We start from the raw sequence: 22575 nt of genomic DNA on the forward strand, positions 1-22575 counted from the left end.
GCAAACTGCTGATAGAAAGCAGGTGATATAAAAGATCAGTGAGATGATACAGGCATATATTTATTGCAAGGGAGTTGGTGTATAAGAGTAAGAAAATCTTGCTGCAATTATATAGGGCTTTGATGAGACCACACCTTGCAGTACTGTATACAGTTTTGGTCTCCTTACCTAAGGAAGGATATACTTGCCTGAGAGTGGGGTGCAATGAAGGTTCACTAGATTGATTCCTGGGATGAGAGCGCTGTCTTATGAAGAGAGATTGAGTCGAATGGGCCTATATTCTCGGGAGTTCAGAAGAATGAAAGGTGATCTCATTGAAACTTACAAGATTCTGAGGAGGGATTGACAGGGTAGATGTTGAGATGTTGTTTCCCCTGGCTGGAGAGGCTAGAACTAAGGGCCATGGTCTCAAGATAATAGGTCGGCCATTTAGGACTGAGACGAGGGGAAATTTCTTCACTCAAAGGGTTGTGAATCTTTGGAATTCTCTACCCCAGAGGACTGTGGATGCTCAGTCGTTAAGTATATTCAAGGCTGAGATCGATAGATTTTTGGGCACTAAGGAAATCTCGGGATCGGGCAGGAAAGTGGAGTTGAGGTCGAAGATCAGCCATGATCTTATTGAATGGAGGAGTAGGCTCAAGGAACCGTATGGCCTACTCCTGCTCCTATTTCTTATTTTCTTATGTTCCTCTAGAAAGAAAAAAGAATGTGCAAATAGTGGGGAGCTGGGTGACCGGTTGAAAAGACACAAGATATCCGCTCACTATTTGTGCATTCTTTTGTCCTTTCTATATGCCTGCATTATCTGATGCATGTTTTATGTTACATATTGGCAGGTTGCAAGTCGTTTAATGCATTAGCTGTCTGTCTGTGATTGATGTTTCAATTTGTTCTCTTCACCGCTCCTCCCCCTTTCCCTGTTTTTCCAACCTTACTAAAATGCCTTCTGATATTTCTTGAGTATCGGTCTAATATGAAGGTTACATACCCAAAACATCAGTTGCTGACAGACCAGCTGTGTTTCCAGCATTTTCTGTTTTTGTATCAAATTTGACAGTATTTGCAGTTTTCTTTTATTTTGATGAAAATTGGGTTGTAATTGTATACACAAATGAGGATAATTAGAAAACAGACATTTCCATTGATCTCAAACTGTAAGTTCTATCTCTATGGAAAAAGTAAAACTTAATTATATAGTTCTGTTAAATTAGATATGATTTGCATGTGGAAGTTGAATTAATTTGAAGTAGGTTCCCCTGTCACTTGCAAACTATTTAAGCCCTACTGTATAAAATTAAAATTGTTGAAATGCTAGCTGCTAATTGATATGTACCTATATAAGACTTAATTGGAAGCTAGTATACTGTAACCTTTAAAAAAAAAAAACATTTTATTAATATTTAATTTTTTTGTACCTTTTCTACAACCTGTCACACTTGAAGAAATCTTTTTCCAATTACACAAGTAAACGAGCACAAAGTTGCTATGCTCCAAACAGAACAGGTGTGCTTATTAATGGGGCTGGTATTCCTGAGCGAAGACAAACCGTGGAGCCTTTGGTCATACCGTATGAAGTTATTAAGCAACACCACAATTTTTAGTTATGTTGTAAAAAATCTAGGTTGTAGTATCCCCCTATTTTCAACTATTAGTAGTGTATGACAACACCATTCTAAGTGGAAATGATTCTTTCAATTTAAATTTCAAATTCAGAGGCAATATAATAATTTGTGCATCTAATAATTTTTTTTGTGAATCTAATCTTTTTTTGTTTTCTCAAAGAAAGATGCGCATGTGGGAAAAATGAAATACCATGACTCTGAGGGTTAACAAACGGACTTAATTCCTTATACCAGAAGTGTAGCAGTTTTCTATTATGAAGGCTGCTTCGGCATGGAGCATTAAGGGCCAAATATAGGCCTAGAAATTCAGTTGGCTGCGCCAGGCGCTAACGCCAAAAAAGGGCTATATTTCCGTCGATAAAGCCTTCGCGCCGGAATGCAGACCGATCTGCGCCGACGCCCAAATTCATTTGAGATTTAGCGCTGGCGCAAAGTGTTAGCGCCCGCTCGGGTGCGCGCGCAGCTTATGACGTCATATCCTTGCGCAACGCTGTTTTAGCGCCCCAACCCGGAAATTGAGTGGCGCCCGCCCAATGTGGGCGTGGCGCTATTAGGAATTGTAAAATGGAACGTTGCAGTGGGCCTCGGGGAGCGCAAATTAAAGGGCACCTCCACTGACCTATAAAGCCCAGCCATTTTGCTGCAATGACTTCACTGCTTTGGATTTCTACACAGAGACCAAGGGACAGAGATTCCAGATTTGGGACAAGATAGGAGAGGTCTTTCTGGCTTCTGGCCAGTGCTTTGACATTTGACTCTTGCTGATTTCACTGTTGCGACCTTGATTATGGGGGCTGCATGGGGGGCCAACATTGAGTTGCAGCATTATGTGCGGAGGGCTCGCAGACGCTGTGAGAGACGGGCAGCCATGCGTAGACACAGAAGGGCCATCAGGCGTCGCCAACGTAGGCCTTACGCACCCAGGCAATACCGGCAGCAGGTGTCCTATGTCACCATGTCTGCGGCACTTTGTGTAAAGAGGCTGCGCTTCAGAAGGGAGGTGGTTGGAGAGATCTGCCAGCTGCTTCACGCAGATTTGCAGCCACAGCTCATGTCCAGGACGTCTCTCTCGGTGGAAGTGAAGGTCACGGTGGCTCTCAGCTTTTATGCAAGCGGCTCGTTCCAAGCCGCTGCTGGGGACATGCGAACATCTCCCAGTTCGCCGTACATCGCTGCATCCGGCAGGTCACCGATGCACTGTTCGCGAGGAGACACCAGTTCATCTCCTTCCCCATGACCCAACAGAGGCAGCAGCAGCGTGCAGTGGGATTTGGCAGGATCGCGGGCTTCCCCATGGTGCAGGGCGCCATTGACTGCACGCATGTGGCTATGCGGGCACCTATAGACAATCCCGAGGTTTACCGCAACCGCAAGGGCTACCATTCCCTCAATGTGCAGCTGGTGTGTGACCACAGGCAGCGCATCCTAGCTGTAAATGCCCGCTTCCCAGGAAGCAGCCACGATGCTTTTATCCTGCGCCAGACTACTGTGGCTGACATGTTCCAGGCACAGCCTCCACCAAGGGGATGGCTTATCGGGGACAAGGGCTACCCTTTGTGCACATGGCTCATGACCCCGCTCCGCGCGCCCAGGACCCCAGCGGAGGACTCATACAACGAAAGCCATCAAGCAACAAGGAACGTCATAGAGCAAACCATAGGCGTCCTCAAGCAACGCTTCCGCTGCCTGGATCGCTCCGGCGGCTCTCTACAGTATTCGCCGGATAGAGTGTCCCAGTTCGTCGTCGTGTGCTGCATGCTGCACAACCTGGCTATCCGCCGGACGCAGGCACTGCCACCTGACATTGCACCACCACCTGAGGAGGACGAGCAGGAGGACCATCAGGAGGAGGAGGAGCAGGCCAGGAGGGGGCCAGAAGGCCCAAGGGCCGTACGCCGGGGGCTTATTGCTCGACACTTCTAGGCCCGCTGTGAGGGAATGGCCTGTGGGAATGAGCGCACCTGAAGGCAGCCACTCCGGAAGCCGTCAGCCGGTTAACGCAGCAAACACTTGAAACATGACACCTGGACAAGCTGAATAAATAAAAACCTTTATTTAACAAACTGAGTCCCCTTCCCACATGAAACTCAAAAACACAGAACACACCCAAAAAACAGTCACAAACATATGTCACTCCCCCAACCTGGGGAGGACTAACAAAAGTTGGCCATCCACATGGCCTTCAACATTGGCCGTAACAAAGAAAGGGCCCCCCTCGCCAACAGAAAGACCCCCATAAAAACAAAAAATGCCTTCAATTTCGGCCATCCACAAAAATCAGCCCCCAAAACACAATCCCCCCCAATGCCGCAGAGACCACACTCTAGCGGCTGTGCCGAGAGGGCGAGTCCTTAGAGAGCCTGCCCCTGCCCGGCCTGCTGCTCCGCCTCAACGTGGGCCCTGTGGCGGCCTCAAGGCTGGGGGAAGGCTCATGAGGGCCCCCATGCGTCGCGACAGATGCCCTTGGGGGTCGGCCAACACGACACACGACCCGGGAGGGGCCGGCTGCTGACTGCTTCGGCTGTGGCTGGCCAGCATCAGTGGCAGCAGCAGCTCCTCTCACCCTGGCTGGGGGAGTGGCAGTGTCGGATGCTCCAAGGGGGGCAAGCTGGCTGCTGCCAGGCGCGCGAGGCTCAGCAGACACAGTGGCAGTCGTCCGGCCTGGCAGTTCAGCTGGCGCAGCTATGTGCTGGAGGCCAGCCCGCTGTGTTGCAGCAGGGCGGCGGGTGCGATGCCTCTGCGTCAAAGCGAGTGTGGCAGAAGTCAGTGACCGCACTGCCCGGGTATGTGCCTCCAGCTGCTGTGACAGTGTGTCGAAGGAACCACTTCTCTGGCGACTCTCCTCCTGCAGTGCCGCGAGTAGTTCGACCCCCCTGGCGTGCGCTGCGGCCAGTTGCTCCACCCCCCTGGCCTGTGATTGGCCGAATGCTGCCACACTCTGAGCCAGGGACTCGATGGCGTGCGGCATCTGCTGCACAACCCCCATGAACTCATGGTGGCGCCGGTCAGACGCCACCGAGATCTCTTGCAGGAGGCGCACCTCCTGGCCGAGGCCACTCTCCGGACTGGAGAGAGGACTCTGCAGCTGGGGAGAAGCTGGCCGACCCCTGCCGCCTGCCTGGACCCCACTGCAAGCAGGATCTGCCCTCCCCTGCAACACCTCCCCCTGGCTCTCCTGCATGCCAGACGTCCCCCCTTCATTGCCATCCCCTGGCACGGCTGAGGGCTCGCCCGATGGCCCAGCTTCCTCCTCGTCCTGGACGTCCTCCTCCTCCAAGGGCCTGGCACCCGGCGCCTCAGGGACCACCTCCTCCTCAGCAGCTGAAAGCAGGAAGGCACAAGAGTAGCTTTAAAGTGAGGACAGGGCGTCAGCGAGGGACGCCTGAGCGGTGGCATTATGCGCATTTGTCCGTCAGTGGGAAAGGATTTAGATCGGAAGCACTAGGGCAACGAGAGAGCTGCAAGCGGTCATCTCCTTACCAGTGGCTTCCAGCACAGGGTCCGCATCCCCGATGGCTACAGGGCCAGTCACCCGGGGACGCAGGAGTCCAGCGACGCTCTCCTCCAGAGCACTTAGAGCCTGGTAGTGGGGCCGTCCACCGGCTGCGCGCATTTCTTGCCAGCTTGGCCTGCAAGAGAAAGGACGGACTCTAAGTACAGTGTGGTGCCCTTTTGCTGTGTGTATTGCCTCCCATGGTGGAATAGCCTGGCCAGTGTGGTCAGTGCAGAAAGTGCTGATGATGATCATGCCAGTGGCATTGCTGCGTGAGGAGGGCTGCCCATTATGCCTTTGAGGTCCCTTTGCCCATAGTGTGAGGCTCACATGCAAGGATGAGGAGGACAGTGGAAAGGGTACTCACCTTCACCAGCCGACAGAGGTCATTGAACTTTTTGCGGCACTGGTCCGCAGTCCTGGGCACATCTGAGTTTGAGGAGACCCTGCGTGCGATGCTCCTCCAGGCTTTCCTGAACACTCTCCTGGGAGCCTTTCTGCCATTGTCCGGGCACAAGATGGGTCTTCTCTCCTGGACAGCATCAATCAGCACCCTCAGTGCATGGTCTGAGAAGCGCTGGGCTCTTTCACGGGCCATCTCCATCTGTTCTGGCGCTATTTTGTCCCACCAGCACTGTTGAGGCCTAGCAGCAGGGCTCCAGTGTGCAGGGCGTGGCAGCAGTCAAAGTTGACCCTTCCCCCTTTAAGAGCAGGCCGGCGTCAGGGTGTCTGCTGTCAAGCAACACATGACCGCACCTGCGCTGCGCCCGGCATCGGCGTTATCAGGCCGCAGCGCCGGTTTAGCGCCGGAACCGAGCATTGCAACGCCGGTTTCAGCGCTCGCCAAAACTCTTGGCCAAATCCACTGAATTTCGGCGCGGTTGCCTGCAGTTTCCGGTGGGCGCTAAATTTACCGAACGCCCGACTTTAGCGCCCCAAAACTGTGCAAACTGAATTTCTAGGCCATAATGTTTAAATCAAATTTCCCATTAACTTGCATACATCTCAACTTGCTTATGTTAACAGGTAATAGTGTTCTGATTTAGGATTTATCAACAAGGCAACAGTACCAAGGCCCTTTTCAAACCTATAGGCCCACAAAATTCATACAGGACAAACAACCAAATAAAAATAAAAGCACATATAGTGTTGCCTAGGCTCTAAAGGCCAGATTACCATGACTTGGGGCTACGTGTGGCCCACAGGCCTATTTGGACACCCCTGCCTTGCACCATTTAGAAGGTGTGCTGCTGTTGTCTTTATAATAGACCGTTTTTGTAAGCGTATCCTTCAGGGAGTCATGAAATGTAGCCAGAAAACAAGCCAGTAGGTCTATCGGGTCTATGCCAATGTTTATTTTTCTCCACATGAGCCGCCTACTCTAATCTGACTCACCTGCTTGCTTCCCATACCTTTTAATAATCCTTTTTTTTTCAAGCATTTCCTTTTAAAAGAATTTATTGGCTCTGCTCCGTGACGCAGCATTCTACATTCTAACTACCGCTGTGGAAACTTCCCCATTAATTCTTTTGGTGCTTCATCTTAAGCTTATGCCCTCTTATTGCTATCTTGCTGACCAGTGGAAATGATCTATTGCTAGTTACCTGATCATAACCTTTCTTAATCTTAAGTTCTATCGTATCATCTCTTGCCCTCCCTGGCCAGTGTCTCAGGCTGAACCAGGCTGTTCGCAACCTCGCCATCCTGTTTGATTGAGCTGAGCTGCTGACCCCATATCCTTAACATTACCAAGACTGTACTTCTACCTCCCTAATATTGCTCATCTCCACCTCTGCCTCAGCTCCTCTGCTGCTGAAGCCCTCATCCATGCCTTTATTACCTCTAGACTAGACAATTACAGTGCACTCCTGGTCGGACTCCCACCTACCACCTTCCTTAAACTTGAGCCGATCCACACCTCTGCCCATATCCTAACGAGCGCCAAGTCCCGCTCACCCATCACCCCTGTGCTTGTTGACATTGGCTTCCAGTCTGTCAACACCTCTATTTTAAAGTCCTTGGGCTCAATTTTAACTCGGGTGCGGGGAATTGTCGGGTTCCCCGAATTTGGTGTTTCTCACACAAATCTAAATGGGTCTGTGAGATTGATGCAATTTTCACTCAATTGGCCAATTGATTTCCAACGTGTGGGAACCCTTGGCAATTGAGTATTTCCAGTCAGAAAGTCGCAGAATATGACTTCATTGCTGCTGCTTTTAAGGTCCACAGCAAGCCTTGCTTCTTCTGCAGGCTTCCAAACTTCACCATTGAGATGGCACAGGAGCCTGCAGGAGCAACGGCCAGTGGGAGGGCAAGTGCTTCCCCCAAATTTGATGAGGCTTCACTCCAGGCATTGCTGGATGGTGCTAGGGTCCACAGGGAGGTCCTGTTCCCTTCTTCAGGGAGGAAGAGGCCACCCAGTCAGACCAAGGCTATGTGGCTACAGGTGGCTGGGGAAGTCAACTCCTTGGGGCTCACACGGCGCACCTGGATGCAGTGCAGAAAAAGATTCCATGACCTTCATCGCACTGGAAAAGTAAGTACTGTATGAAGTTTCCATCACCCTCAATCTGATCCCCATTGCCTTTCCTCATCAGCACTCAGCTTTAGCAATCTCTTCCTCCACATCCCACTTGATACTCACATCCATGCACCCTTACCCATTCCCCCTCTCTCTCTCTCTCTGCTCACATTCACATAACTATTCCACCATCCAGCCCTCACACTCCCTCTCACTCTGATGCTTTGTACACAACTGACAACACACAGGGAGGGCCCTTGGTCTTGCAACCTCACTCCATCTTTGTCTCCTTCGAAGTATCTATGCTATGCAATCTCTGCATTCACTCCTTCATTCTCACTCAACCTCCACTTGTCTCCGTCATTGCAGGAAAAGAGAGCTCACAACAGCAGAGAGCGAGCCAGGACAGGAGGAGGGCTGCCCTCATGAGCCCAGCTCACCCCCTGGGAGGAAGGCGTCCTGGAGATTTTGGGGGCTGACCTAGCTGCAGGAGTTGGGGAAGGCGAGACAGGTGCATCCCCGCAAGCTGGTGACAGAATACTTTTCCATCTCATTGGCATTGCATGAGTCGCTGATAATGATTCTGAAGCTACATCATATGGACTTAGGATCATCTGCAAATTGCAATGTGCATGTAACCTTGGCATCACTTTCCTTGACTCTCCCACAGGACCATCGAGAGCCCCCGTCCCCACTGTGCAGGAGGAAGAGACTGAGCAGCCAGACTCCTCAGAGGAATCTGCAACCTCTGAGGGCGCAGCGTCAGCAGAAATAAGCGCACCCCGCACCAGCGCAGACACTCACCTCAGTGGGACCTTCGGGACATAGAGTAGAGTTGTCACCTGGTGTATCACAGCTCACAAGTGAGCATCAGCAGATTGTGGAGACGGGGACAGCAGTGGAGAGTCCTCGTCGGAGGGCGCAGGACTCTGCCAGCTCGGCTCAGCTGCATGTCGAGCCTCTGCGTCCATCCGTAAGATCAGAGGTGATGGAACTCCATGCACAGATGCAGGAGTCTCTGACAGGTTTTGTCTCCAGGGTTGTTGCGAGTGTGGAGCGAATGGAGGAGTCCATAGCGAGCATGAGCAGAGCCTTTGTGGAGTCATTGGCGCATGAACGCATCAACACGGAAAGGATGACTACCTACGTGGAAATGATTGCTGCCTCCGTGGTAAAGCTGGCTACGGTAGAGGAGAGGAGGGCTACGGCTATGGAGTAGGTTAGTCGCCAGGGTATGGAAAACATGGTGAGTGTTCAGAATAGAATGACATCTCTTGAGGAGCGATGGGCATCTATTGAACAGAGAAACCAGACCTTCATGGAAGTCCTTCTGAGTAGGACTGCCATTGCAGATATGGGTCCCCATGACCCCCCTGATGTGCAGCAAGGTGCTCTCCAGCCACTTGCAGGCACTGAGGGGGACCTGACCCATGTGAGGAAGGTTGGTGGCAGACCTGAAGGAAGTGGGGTTCCTCTCCAAGCGCTCACACTTCCATGCCACTGCAGAGCCCTTGGTCAGAGCCCCGCTGGAGTCCATACCCAACTGAGATAGACATCTCCACTCCTGCAGAGCCGCAAGAGCAGCAGACTGCTGACGAGCACTCACCGGCTCGCCACCCCAGAGGATGCCCCGCAAAGGTGTCGAGACAGGATCAGCAGGAAAGTGAGCAAGGGGCCTTCACATCTGCTGAAGCCACAGGGGAATCACTACGTAGGAGCACGCATAAGAGGAAAATAAAGCACAAGTAGTCAAGGGTTGTCACTTGGGTGAAATGTTGTGTATTCTGTAAAAATGCCATCAGTTGTTTGTTTTGCATAAAAGTTCTGATGGCAACTTCTGCAGTTGTGGTGTGTGTCATTTCGCGAATGGGGCTGGAGGTCCTCTAATAGAAACATAGAAGATAGGAGTAGGAGCAGGAGTAAGCCATTCGGCCCCTCGAGCCTGCTCCGCCATTCAATGCGATCATGGCTGATCATCCAAATTCAGTACCCTGACCCTGCTTTCTCCCCATACCCCTTGATCCCGTTAGCCTTAAGAAATATATCCAACTCCTTCTTGAATATATTTAATAAATTGGCCTCTACTGCCTTCTGTGGTAGAGAATTCCACAGGTTCACTACTCTCTGGGTGAAGAAATTCCTCCTCATTTCTGTCCTAAATGGCTTACCCCTTATCCTTAGACTGTGACCCCTGGTTCTGGACTCCCCGACCATCGGGAACATCCTTCCTGCATCTAGTCTGTCCAGTCCTGTCAGAATTTTATAAGTTTCAATGAGCTCCCCTCTCATTCTTCTAAACTCCAGCGAGTATAGGCCCAATCGACCCAATCTCTCCTCATATGTCATTCCTGCCATCCCAGGTATCAGCCTGGTGAATCTTCGCTGAACTCCTTCCATGGCAAGAACATCCTTCTTCAGATAAGGCGACCAAAACTGCACACAATACTCGAGATGTGGTCTCACCAAGGCCCTGTACAACTGCAGCAAGACATCCTTGTTCCTGTACTCAAACTCTCTCGCTACGAAGGCCAACATACCATTTGCCTTCTTAACCGCCTGCTGCACCTGCATGCTTACCTTCAGCGACTGGTGCACAAGGACACCCAGGTCTCGTTGCACTTCCCCTTCTCCCAATCTATTGCCATTCAGATAATAATCTGCCGCCTTGTTTTTGCCACCAAAGTGGATAACCTCGCATTTATCCACGTTATATTGCATCTGCCATGCTTCTGCCCAATCACCCAACCTGTCCAAATCATTCTGGAGTTTCTCGGCATCCTCCTCACAGCACACACACCCACCCAGCTTTGTGTCGTCTGCAAACTTGGAGATATTACATCTAGTTCCCTTGTCTAGATCATTAATATGTACTGTGAATAGCTGGGGTCCAAGGACCGATCCCTGCGGTACCCCACTAGTCACTGCCTGCCACTCGGAAAAAGACCCGTTTATTCCAACTCTTTGCTTTCTGTCTGCCAACCAGTTCTCTATCCAAGTCAATACCTTGCCCCCAATCCCATGTGCCTTAACTTTACACGCTAATCTCTTACGCGGGACCTTATCGCAAGCCTTCTGAAAGTCCGAATACACCACATCCACTGGTTCTCCCTTATCTATTTTACCAGTTACATCCTCAAAAAATTCCAGTAGATTAGTCAAGCATGATTTACCTTTTGTAAATCCCTGTTGACTTTGTCCGATCCTGTCACTGTTTTCCAAGTGCTCTGCTATTACATCTTTTAAAATGGACTCTAGCATTTTTCCCACTACCGATGTCAGGCTTGCCAGTCTGTAATTCCCCGTTTTCTCTCTACCACCTTTTTTGAATAGTGGGGTAACATTAGCTACCCTCCAATCCATGGGTACTGTTCCAGATTCCATTGAATGTTGGAAGATGATCATAATGCCAAGAAGGGAAGGAAAAAAAGGCCTCCCATGCTTCTGGTAGATGCCTCAGTTGAGGAAGCGCTGAGTGAGGCTGGCGAGAGGAGTTTCGTAGGAGGTCACACTGGAGAAGTGTGTGAGGCTCCAACCTTCCACAGATGTGGTTAAGCCTGGTAAAAGTTGCCCCAGGCCTGAAACAACAAAGTCCTGCCACCTGCAAATCATGGCTGATCAAATCTCCTTTAATGGTTGACCTGCAGCTGATAGTCAGCAATCCAATAGTGTTCACGCCAGGTTTCACAGGCGTGATCCCCACCAGGCGTGTTTTACGTGGGAAAAGGGTTAAACCAGCAAGGGCCCGTTAAAATGGGATTATAAAGGCCAATGAGTGCTGTTTAAGGGCCCTAAAGACCAGTTCCGCCTGTTGCAGGCGGGACTGATTCGGGGCCATCGGACACGCCTGGGTTAAAATGGCTAGGTGTCGGGAACCAGGCGGGGGTGGGGGGGTCCCGACCCTCGGGTTTTGCGATTTTTAACCCCCCACGCGCCTTAAAGCCCGCCTGACGGCTGAGTTAAAATCGAGCCCCTTGTGTTCATATCCCTCGATGGCCTCGCCCCTCCCTATCTCTCTAATCTCCTCCATCTCTGTGGCTTGGTGTCAAATTTTGTTTGATAATGCTCCTGTGAAGTGCCTTGACATGTTTTACTATGTTAAAGGTGCTATATAAATGCAAGCTGTTGTTTAACCTTCTCGGCTCCTGTGAAAAGAAAACTAAACTGCATGAGTCTCTCTCTATAACTGTAACTCTCATTGCTGGTACCATCCTAGCAAAGCTGTTCTACATCTTTTCCATTGCTTTTATATCCTTTCTAATATTGTGTGCCCAAAACTGCATACAATTAATTTTGGCCTGAGGCCTTGCACAAATTCAACATCACCACTGTGCCTATACATTCTATGCCTTTAAATACAAAACTAAATGTTCTATTTGGCTCTATGTGGTCTTATTCACTTACACTACCACCTTTTAATGACCTCGTTATCTACACCACAGTCCCTCTACTCCATTTAAAATCTAGCCATTTAAGGTGCACTTTCTTTCCCTATCATTACATGCAAAATGATTTACTTTACATTTTTCTACCTTGAACTATACCTATCTGCCCGGCAGCTAGAATATCTTTTTCCTCCTGCAGTGTTTCACTGTTTTCTAGACCACACCCCCAACCAATTTGATGTCTTCTGCAAATTTTGATAATTGTGCCCTCAATTCATGAGTCCATTAGGTATATAAAGTAAATAAGAACACACACTTTGTGGAACACCACTCGCCACTTGGTTCCAAACCAGAATATCACAAAGTACATTAGAGAAGTACGTTAAATGGGTTTTCTGATGGGGAGGAATGTGAACTATGTATAACGTCAGTATTGTAGTAAAAGGTAACCTCACTTATAGAAACCAGGAAATGCTCACAAGAGATAACATCAATGCTGGATCACCATAAATATTCAGCTGTGACAGTTCTTGGATCTTTTGCTGCATGCAGTAATGGATGTGATGCTGAATAAATAAAGCACTCCAGTTGCCATTTTTTTTTTGTATTATAGAGGGTTTGATTTTGGGAATCACTTCTGTGAATGGATGTATGACTACAATTGTGACGAGTATCCATTTTTCAAAGCTGATATCAAGAAATACCCCACCAAAATGCAGCAGGTATGTTCTTTGAGTACTAACATTTCAAGCGAGTCCTTAATCCAATTTAGAAGTGCATAAAATCAAAGGATTTATTTTCATTTTATTCCAAAGCACAATCTGCAATTATTCTACATCTTAGCCTAAAGTTTTCAATCATAATACTGATGGTAAATCATTCATTTTATTGGGTTACTGTAGGTATTATGATCATAAACTCTCGGCCCTTGTACTTTATTTCTAGATTGTCACATTTAACAGTTTAATAGGTAAATGTAAGATCTCTTCAAATGGAGTTTTAAGATAGTTAATGGATTACATTGCATATTCTGGGACCCATCTGAAGCCTACTCCCCACTAAATGTATTGATCACAGGAGGTGTGTGGAGCACCAGGAGCTTATGCACCTACTATGTGTAAGTCTCATCAAATGGGCTCTGCCCTCCGTAATACATCTGGCCTGCATGAGAAAGCTGCCAACCAATCAGTAAAAATCAGCACTGGAAGGGAGGCAAAGGGAGACATTTTTATGTAAGTGGCCTTGACTCCCTGCTAAGGCCACCAAATTTAGCTGCACCGTAGCAGTTTGGCCTCAAATGGTCGACATGGTGACATCATCACCATCTGCAACCGCAAAGGGGCCATCAGATCTTTGCAGGCTGCTGATGCAGGAAATCCTGCCCCATGACATCTCTGCACGCTATGAACAAAGTGCTGGGAACAACATTTAAATATTGAAATGAGCTGAACATTCTCATGCTCACTCATTTATGAGAAGGTACACAAAGCAACTCTGGATGAATCGCCTGGCATTGCACATCTGAGGTTGCAGGTGGGGATGGGTTTCCATGTAGGGAATGTTTATGGAATTGGGGCGGTGGGTTCCAGCACACTTAGCACTGGATTCCTGATTCCAAAGTTGAAGAAGTTTTTATAAGTTTTTGAGGTCATGCTACATATATGAACTATTCTCATTACTGCTATAAAATAATTTTAGTTAATGCAAATTGGTCCCACAATGAATTCTGCATGGCCCATTGCAGAACAGCTTTTTATTCATTGAGCACCCATATTAAACAAACACTGGAGACCTCCAAGTCAAAGTGAGTACTTAACCTTTTTGGCTGGCGTAAAGCCACCAAGCACTCCTTCGCCCACTTCCTCAATACCCTCCACACCAATTATTCAGAGGACCTGCTCCACCTGTCAGTTGAGGCGGTTACCGGGAGGTTAGGTGGTCTACCCCTCAATGCTGGTTTTCATGTGAAGGTTAATGGCAACCTTCTATGAAAACACACCAAACAGATGATTTTAGCATTAGAATGGAAAATGAGATGTCTAAAGAGCAACAGAAGCATGACCTGGCTGTCGAATGTCACTACTATTTTATTTTCCAGAGTACATGGTCAGTAAAAGTCATTGAATTCAGCCATGTGGCTATCTGAGCATCCTCCTTAGTGCTGCACCATAACATCACTTGCTCACAAACACCGTTTCCTGTCTCTACATTCATTCTATCTTCCACTTTTTTTGCCATTCGATTCTTTTGCTCTATACGCTTTTTGAAAAGACTGCAAAAGAATTCGGGTCAAATAATGAGGCACGCTATTTTCTGCCCTCTCCCTTTTCAGCCACGCAAATTGGGAATTAAGTAGCAGTTGACCTGGATTGGGTCTGTAGGTGGGAGCTCACCTTGCACAGTTAAGTGAATTTTGACCCCGAAAGATCCAACCGGGTTAACCCTTCCCAATTTGGGTGAGTGAAGCTCCTGGCACTTCAGTGATGGAAAATAAGTCTCATTGTATTAGACCATTTTGTTGATGGAGGTCCATAAAATGTCACTAAAGAAAGCTTTTATTTACATGATCCAAAAATGCTGCAGAAATTTCTATGCTTAATACAAAGCAGTGCAGATTGGATGTTTTATTGCACACAAATCAGAAAGCTAAGTAAAGATGAGGGAGGCATTGACGTCATCTACTTCATCCCCCATTAAAACCTACAATTCCATGCATCAAAACATCCAGTTGTTTCTTAAATATTCAACTTGCGTTTTTACCTCTATCTTTCCACTTGGAAAATCATTCTGGGTAGTAATTACACTTTGTCTGAAGAAATGCTTCCTAACATCAGTCCTGAACTTGCTTTTTGCCAGTCTGTACCTACATCCCTTTACCTTGCAGTTGTGGTTTAACACAAAATAGCGCTTGGGATTAATCTTTTCTATTCTGCCTAATTTGCACATATATCAAGCTGCAGTTATTAACAGATCTAAGGGTTAGATCTGATACGGAATTTATCTATCAATGGGGTCCAACCAACAAATAAAAAAAATATACAGATAGAACTGAGTTGCATGGGCTTTGTTTAATTTGGATAACCTTGTTGCAGACCATATAATAAAGTGTACCAGACTAATTTATCATCAGAAAAAATCTTAATGATAATGTTGCATTCCATGACAGCTCCGTTTTATCAGAGTTTACAATGCTGAGTGCCAGAATGAATTTGACGACTTAGATGACAAACAGATGGCAAAAATGGAGGACCAAATGCTAGAAGAAATAAATAGGTAATTATTATAATTGGTGATACTTTGCTTAAAAATAACCTTTACTTATCCACTGCAAGTAACCACACGTATATGGTTAAAAAGTACAACCTGCTTATTATGAACTTGTATGGTAAAACCAAATTTCAAAATGAGAAAACATTCAAATGAATCAATTCACTTAACAAATAACTGGATGCAATAACATTCCTGTTAAAGTGAACCTACTACCCACTTATTCGGAATTTTTATGCTGATCTAGGTGCCAGTATTAGGGAAATTGAACATTTCTGTAGATTTTCTGATTGGTTACGCCAAATTACTGAGCATAAAGTGCACATAACTGATCAGAACTATGAGGAGAGAGTTGTTGCACCAGATTTCAAGCTACTTAATGATAGTGTTTAGTCATCAAGCTGTAGAAGTCCAGAAAGTTTGCCGTCCACCTCGCCTCTCCCACTGCAGCCACACAACTCCTGCCCTGAATTAAAATCTGCACTTGTATGTCTACAGTAATGGTATAATGGGTTTGCAAATGGGAATGCCTGTTTGCTCACTTTTTTGGAAGAGGAAGAGGAGGAGGATGAATGGAAAATGCTAGGCAGGTCAGACAGCACTAAAAGTTGACTCTGGCTGCCTGCTGATACCCAGCCATTTAAGTTTGCAGGTGCAGGCGAAATGACTATAGGACAGCATTGCAACATGCCAGTACCATTTGAGTCAGTTGCACCCTTTCGGCCTTTTTCTCCCCTTCCTTCCAAGTATGCTTCAATGCCGTACTATTGAGCAGGTTCCCTGAGTAGCAAGCGGGACTTCCCTCCTTGCTACCACCTCAATCTGCATTATCTCTACTTTGCCAGCCATCAAACAGGGGATTTGAGTGTTGCCCTGCCACAGACTCTGGTTCCTGCCCCAACATTTATTGTGCCAGCCACTGGTTTTTGAGAGTTATTCTTGTTACCCAAATAATCTTTGCAGAGGCTGAAATATCCATTAAATATTACTGAAATTAATATCTCATATGTAGCTAGTTATTTTTAGGAGGCTGGACCCCTTGTAAGCAGCCACAACGTGCAATTATGTGTTACCAATACCAGGCCCAACATGTGCTTGGAGCGCAACCACAGTATGCAAGTGTAATTGCCCCCACAACGTCGAGCAGGATCAATGCACTAATGATTGGGTGAGTGCCAATAATGCACTGCCTGATTAATGTTAGATGTGGAAATTTATCTAATTAACCGGACCTCAAGCACTCCTTGCTTGGGTACCATATGGCCAGATACACAATAAAGCTCCTCCTCCAACAATAGATGTTAAGTCGGCTTCAGAAGAGAATCCATTTCCCACACTCCATATCCCTTTCAGGGTTCTGATTTTTAAATTAATTGGTGATCATCTGTGCTGAATTATGACCAGCTTTGTGCCATGTACCAATCAATTTGGAACTGTCTTGAGGTCGCTTAAGACTGTTATAGTCAACAGAGACAAAGTTGATTTTCATCCCATTAGATCCAGTTGGATTCAAACCCAGCTTCTAGTGCTGTAAGGACAGTACTCGAACCCACTGTAATCTCCAGTCCTCTGGCACACTGTTATCCGTCATTCAAAGCATCCTCTGTGTCAAAGTATATGAATTTAGCTATTTTCTCCTGAGTAAAAATTTCTTTAAATTCTGTTGCTTCCAAATAATTTTTTAAATATCTGTCCTATGCTTTGCTTAACGCACAAGGAATGTAGGCTATATGGAGATAAAGCAATAGGCAGCAAAAGCAACATAGCAATTGCTGCATTTTACAAGCTTCCATCATTCCTCCTGCAGAATAGAAAGTGATTCTAGCAAGCTTTTAAGTGATATTTTAACAACTAAAATATTACTAGTAAGAATTGGGATTTTATTTTTTATTGCAATACATTTAACCATTAATCACTTAATTAGCCAATAAGTTGTATCTGGGATACTTATGGCACATTGTTTTTTAAAAAATATTTAAATGCATATCTGCTTTTGAAATAAGCTTGTGGCGATGGATAGTGTTGACAAATTAGGATAGTTTTTTGGTGACAAAAAAATACAAGCAAGGGTAATGGGAGAGTGTATGGCATGGTATTTTTTGAACTTTGGGACCAGTGAAATGGCCTGTCATGATCCTTTCCGGTCCTGTACTTTCCTATGTTGCCGTGTTAAGTAAAGCTGTTCCTTTGTGATTTGTTAATTCAGCTGTGCACATGTGTTGATATATGTATTTAAAATTTGCAGATATGCACTCGCATCACATTTCTTTTGGGGTCTGTGGTCCATTATTCAGGCTCGAATTTCAGCAATTGAATTTGGATATTTGGTGAGTGAAATATAACGGTTAACAGTCATCTTTTGGTGAAAAGAAGATGCATGTGGCTTTCATTTACTTTTATATACTTATATACAAGCAAGTAGTAGTTTTTGTTCTTGGCAGGGGGATGGGAACCTGAGGGTAGATTCAGAAGGGGGAGAGAAACAAAGCTGGAAATGGAAGTCCGTAAATTAGTAAGTGAATTTGGAAGGCAGAGGCAACAAAGGCTAGAAAAGAGACAGCAAAGGTGTTTGGCAGTGCTTAATGGTATATACTTCAATGCAAGGAGTCTAGTAAATAAAGCAGATGAGCTGAGGGCACAGAGACCCGTGGAAGTATATCATCATGGCTATTGCTGAAACATGGCAGGAATGGCAGCCCAACATTGCTGGCTACAGGGTTTTCAGACGAGATAGAGAGAGGGATAAAAAAGGAGCGGGGATCGCAATTTTGGTTTTAAAGAAACAGTTACAGCTGTGCGGAGGGATGATATGTTAGAAGGATCATCAAATGAGACCATATGGGTTGAACTGAAGAACAAAAAAGGGGCAATCACACTGCTGGGAGTGTACTATAGACCCCCAAATAGTCAGTGGGGAATAGAAGAGCAAATTTGTTTTATTCGTTCATGGGATGTGGGCGTCGCTGGCAAGGCCAGCATTTATTGCCCATCCCTAGTTGCCCGTGAGAAGGTGGTGGTGAGCTGCCGCCTTGAACCACTGCAGTCCATGTGATGAAGGTACTCCCACAGTGCTGCTGTTGGGGAGGGAGTTCCAGGATTTTGACCCAGCAACTATGAAGGAACAGCGATATATTTCCAAGTCAGGGTGGTGTGTGACTTGGAGGGGAACTTGGAGGTGGTGGTATTCCCATGCGCCTGCTGCACTTGTCTTTCTTTCTAGATGGTAGAGGTCACGGGTTTGGGAGGTGCTGTCGAAGAAGCCTTGGCTTCTACAAGATGCAGTGCATCTTGTAGATGGTACACACTGCAGCCACGGTACGTTAGTGGTGGAGGGAGTGAATGTTTAAGGTGGTGGATAGGGTGCCAATCAAGCGGGCTGCTTTGTCCTGGATGGTGTTGAGCTTCTTGAGTGTTTTTGGAGCTGCACTCATCCAGGCAAGTGGAAAGTATTCCATCACACTCCTTACTTGTGCCATTTAGATGGTGGAAAGGCCTTGGGGAGTCAGGAGGTGAGACACTCACTGCAGAATACCCAGCCTCTAACCCGCTCTTGTTGCCACAGTATTTATGTGCCTGGTCCAGCTAAGTTTCTGGTCATTGGTGACCCCCCCAGGATGTTGATGGTGGGGGATTCGGTGATGGTAATACCGTTGAATGTCAAGGGGCGGTGGTTAGACGCTTGCTTGTTGGAGATGGTCATTGCCTGGCATTTGTGTGGTGCGAATGTTACCTGCCACTTATCAGCCCAAGCCTGAATGTCATCCAGGTCTTGCTGCATGCGGGCACGGACTGCTTCATTATCTGAGGAGTTGTGAATGGCATTGAACACTGCAATCATCAGCAAACATCTCCACTTCTGACCTTATGATGGAGGGAAGGTCATTGATGAAGCAGCTGAAGATGATTGCGCCTAGGACACTGCCCTGAGGAACTCCTGCAGCGATGTCCTGGGGCTGTGATGATTGACGTCCAACCACCACAACCATTTTCCTTTGTGCAAGGTATGACTCCAGCTAGTGGAGAGTTTCCCCCCTGATTCCCATTGACTTCAGTTTTACTAGGGCTCCTTGATGCCACATTTGGTCAAATGCTGCCTCGATGTCAAGGGCAGTCACTCCCATCTCACCTCTGGAATTCAGCTCTTTTGTCCAAAGACCCAAGGCTGTAATGAGGTCTGGAGCCGAGTAGTCCTGGCAGAACCCAAACTGGGCATCAGTGAGTAGGTTATTGGCGAGTAAGTGCTGCTTGATAGCACTGTCGACGACATCTTCCATCACTTGGCTGATGATTGAGAGTAGACTGATGGGGCAGTGATTGGCCAGATTGGATTTGTCCTGCTTTTTGTGGACAGGACATAACAGTTTTCCACATTGTCAGATAGATGCCAGTGTTATAGCTCTCTCACCACCTGTCGCAGGCCCAGACTGGCAGCTATGTCCTTCAGGGCTCGGTCTGTAGCGGTGCCACTGAGCCACTCTTGGTGATGGACATTGAAGTCCCCCACCCAGAGTACATTCTGTGCCCTTGCTACTCTCAGTGCTTCTTCCAAGTGGTGTTCAACATGGAGGAGTACTGATTCATCAGCTGAGGGAGGGCGGTAGGTGGTAATCTGCAGGAGGTAACCTGATCATGCTTGACCTGAAGTCATGAGATTCCATGGGGTCCGGAATCAATGTTGAGGACTGTATACTACTGTGTCGCCACCCCTGGCCGGTGGGACAGGACATACCCAGGGATGGTGATGGGGGAGCTTGGGACATTGGCTGAAAGGTATGATTCTGAGAGTATGAGTATGTCAGGCTGTTGCTTGACTAGTCTGTGTGACAGCCCTCCCAATTTTGGCACAAGTCCCCAGATGTTATTGAGGAGGACTGGGCTGGGTGTGCCGTTGTCGTGTCTGTAGCCGGTGCCGAGGTCAATGCCGGGTGGTCCGTCTGGTTTTATTACTATTTCTCGTAGTGGTTTTTTACAACTGAGTGGCTTGCTAGGCCATTTCAGGGGGCAGTTAAGAGTCAACCACATTGCTGTGGGTCTGGAGTCACATATAGGCCAGACCGGGTAAGGACGGCAGATGTCCTTCAGGGAAGGAAATCAGTGAACCAGATGGGTTTTTACGACAATCCGATAGTTTCATGGTCACCATTACTGATACTAGCTTTTTTTTTAATTAACTGAATTTAAATTTCCCAGCTGCCATGGTGGGATTTGAACTCAAGTCTCCGGATCATTAGTCCAGGCCTCTGGATTACTAGCCTATTAACATATAACCACTATGCTACCGTTCTCTTCTATGTAGGCAAATTGCTGAGAAGTACAAAAACAATAGGGCAGTAATAGTAGGGGATTTCAATTACCTGAATATTAACTGAGATAGAATCAGTGTAAAAGGTACAGAGGGTGCAGAATTCTTGAAATGCATTCAGGAGAACTTTTTTAGCCAGTACATAGCAAGCTCAACAAGAGAGAGGGCAGTTCTGGACTTGGATTTAGGGAATTAAGCTGGGCAGGTGGACGGGGTATCAGTGGGAGAGCATTTCGGTGGTAGGGATCAAATTTTAGTTAGATTTAGCATAGTTATGGAAAAGGACAAAGATAGATCAGGAGTAAAAGTTCTCAACTGGGGAAATGCCAATTTTACTAAGCTGAGATGTGATTTAGCAAAAGTGGACTTAAAATAGCTACTTGAAGGTAAATCGGTGTCAAGAGCAGTGGGAGGCATTCAAGAAGGAGATAGTGAAGGCTCATAGAAACATAGAAGATAGGAGCAGGAGTAGGCCATTCGGCCCCTCGAGCCTGCTCCGCCATTCAATGAGATCATGGCTGATCGTCCAAACTCAGTACCCTGTCCCTGCCTTCTCCCCATATCCCTTGATCCCTTTAGCCTTAAGAAATATATCTAACTCCTTCTTGAATATATTTAATGAATTGGCCTCAACTGCCTTCTGTTCAGAGCAAAATATGTTCCCACTAAGAAAAAGGGTGGTATTCCTAAATCTAGAGCCCCCTGGATTTCAAGGGGCATACAGGGTAGGATAAGGCAGAAAAGGGAAGCTTGTGTCGGATACCAATTTCTAAATACTGCAGAAAGTCTAGAGGCGTATAGAAAGTGCAAGGGTGAAATTAAAAAGGAAATTAGGACAGCAAAGAGAAGGCATGAAAAAATATTGGCAAATAAAATCAAGGAAAAACCGAAGATGTTTTATAAATGCATACAGAGCAAGAGGATAACTAAACAAACAGTAGGGCCTATTCGAGACCAAAAAGGTAACTTGTGTGTGGAGGCGGAAGACGTGGGTATGATTCTTTATGAATATTTTGCGTCTGTTTTCACAAAAGAGAGGAACGATGCAGACATTATATTTAAGGAGGAGGAGTGTGAAATATTAGCTGAGATAAACATAGTGAAAGAGGCAGTATTAAGGGGTTTAGCAACTTTGAAAGTAGATAAATCACCAGGCCTGGATGAAATGTATCCCAGGCTGTTAAGAGAAACAAGGGAGGACATAGTGATGGCTCTGACCATCATTTTCCAGCCCTCTCTGGCTACAGGTGTGGTGCCGGAGGACTGCTAACGTTGTACCATTGTTTAAAAGGGAAGAACGGTATAGATCAAGTAATTACAAACCAGTCCACCTAACCTCGGTGGTGGGCAAATTATTGGAAAAAATTCTGAGTGACAGTATTAATTGTCATTTAGAAAGTCATTGATTAATCAGGATTTGTTAAGGGAAGGTTATGTCTAACTAACTTGATTGAATTTTTTGAGGTGGTAACAAGGAGGGTTGATTAGGGTAGCGCATTTGATGTAGTCTACATGGATTTTTAGCAAGGCTTATGACAAGGTCCACATGGCAGACTGGTCAGAAAAGTAAAAGCCTATGGGATCCAAGAGAAAGTGGCAAGTTGGATCCAAAATTGGCTCAGTGGCAGAAAGCAAAGGGTAATGGTCGACGGATGTTTTTGTGACTGGAAGACTGTTTCCAGTGGGGTTCCGCAGGGCTCAGTACTAGGTCCCCTGCTTTTTTGTGGTATATATCAGTGATTTAGACTTTAATGTAGGGGGCATGATTAAGAAGTTTGCAGATGATACAAAAATGTGGTTGATGGTGAGGAAGAAAGCTGTAGACTGCAGGAAGATTGCAATGGACTGGTCAGGTGGGCAGAAAAGTGGCAAATGGAATTCAATGCTGAGAAGTGTGAGCTAATGCATTTGGCGAGGGCTAACAAAGCAAGGGAATACACTATAAATGGTAGGATACTGAGTAGTGTAGAGAAACAGAGGGACCT

The 22575-nt window shown here is 46.7% G+C and overlaps 1 protein-coding gene across 2 annotated transcripts in view; it reads left to right on the plus strand.

Annotated features, from left to right (window-relative positions):
* The window catches only part of chka (choline kinase alpha), an 82862-nt gene that overhangs the window by 56810 nt on the left and 3477 nt on the right, over positions 1-22575 (plus strand). For both annotated transcript variants that reach the window (XM_086008004.1, XM_086008005.1), the window contains 3 exons: positions 12635-12743; positions 15188-15294; positions 17534-17615. In XM_086008004.1, the coding sequence (XP_085864130.1) occupies positions 12635-12743; positions 15188-15294; positions 17534-17615 (298 nt within the window). The remainder of the gene's footprint in view (positions 1-12634; positions 12744-15187; positions 15295-17533; positions 17616-22575) is intronic.

The sequence above is a fragment of the Somniosus microcephalus genome, chromosome 15 (assembly GCF_052327205.1).
Source record: "Somniosus microcephalus isolate GS21.2 chromosome 15, FLI_Smic_1.0, whole genome shotgun sequence".
Taxonomy (NCBI): Eukaryota; Metazoa; Chordata; class Chondrichthyes; order Squaliformes; family Somniosidae; genus Somniosus; species Somniosus microcephalus.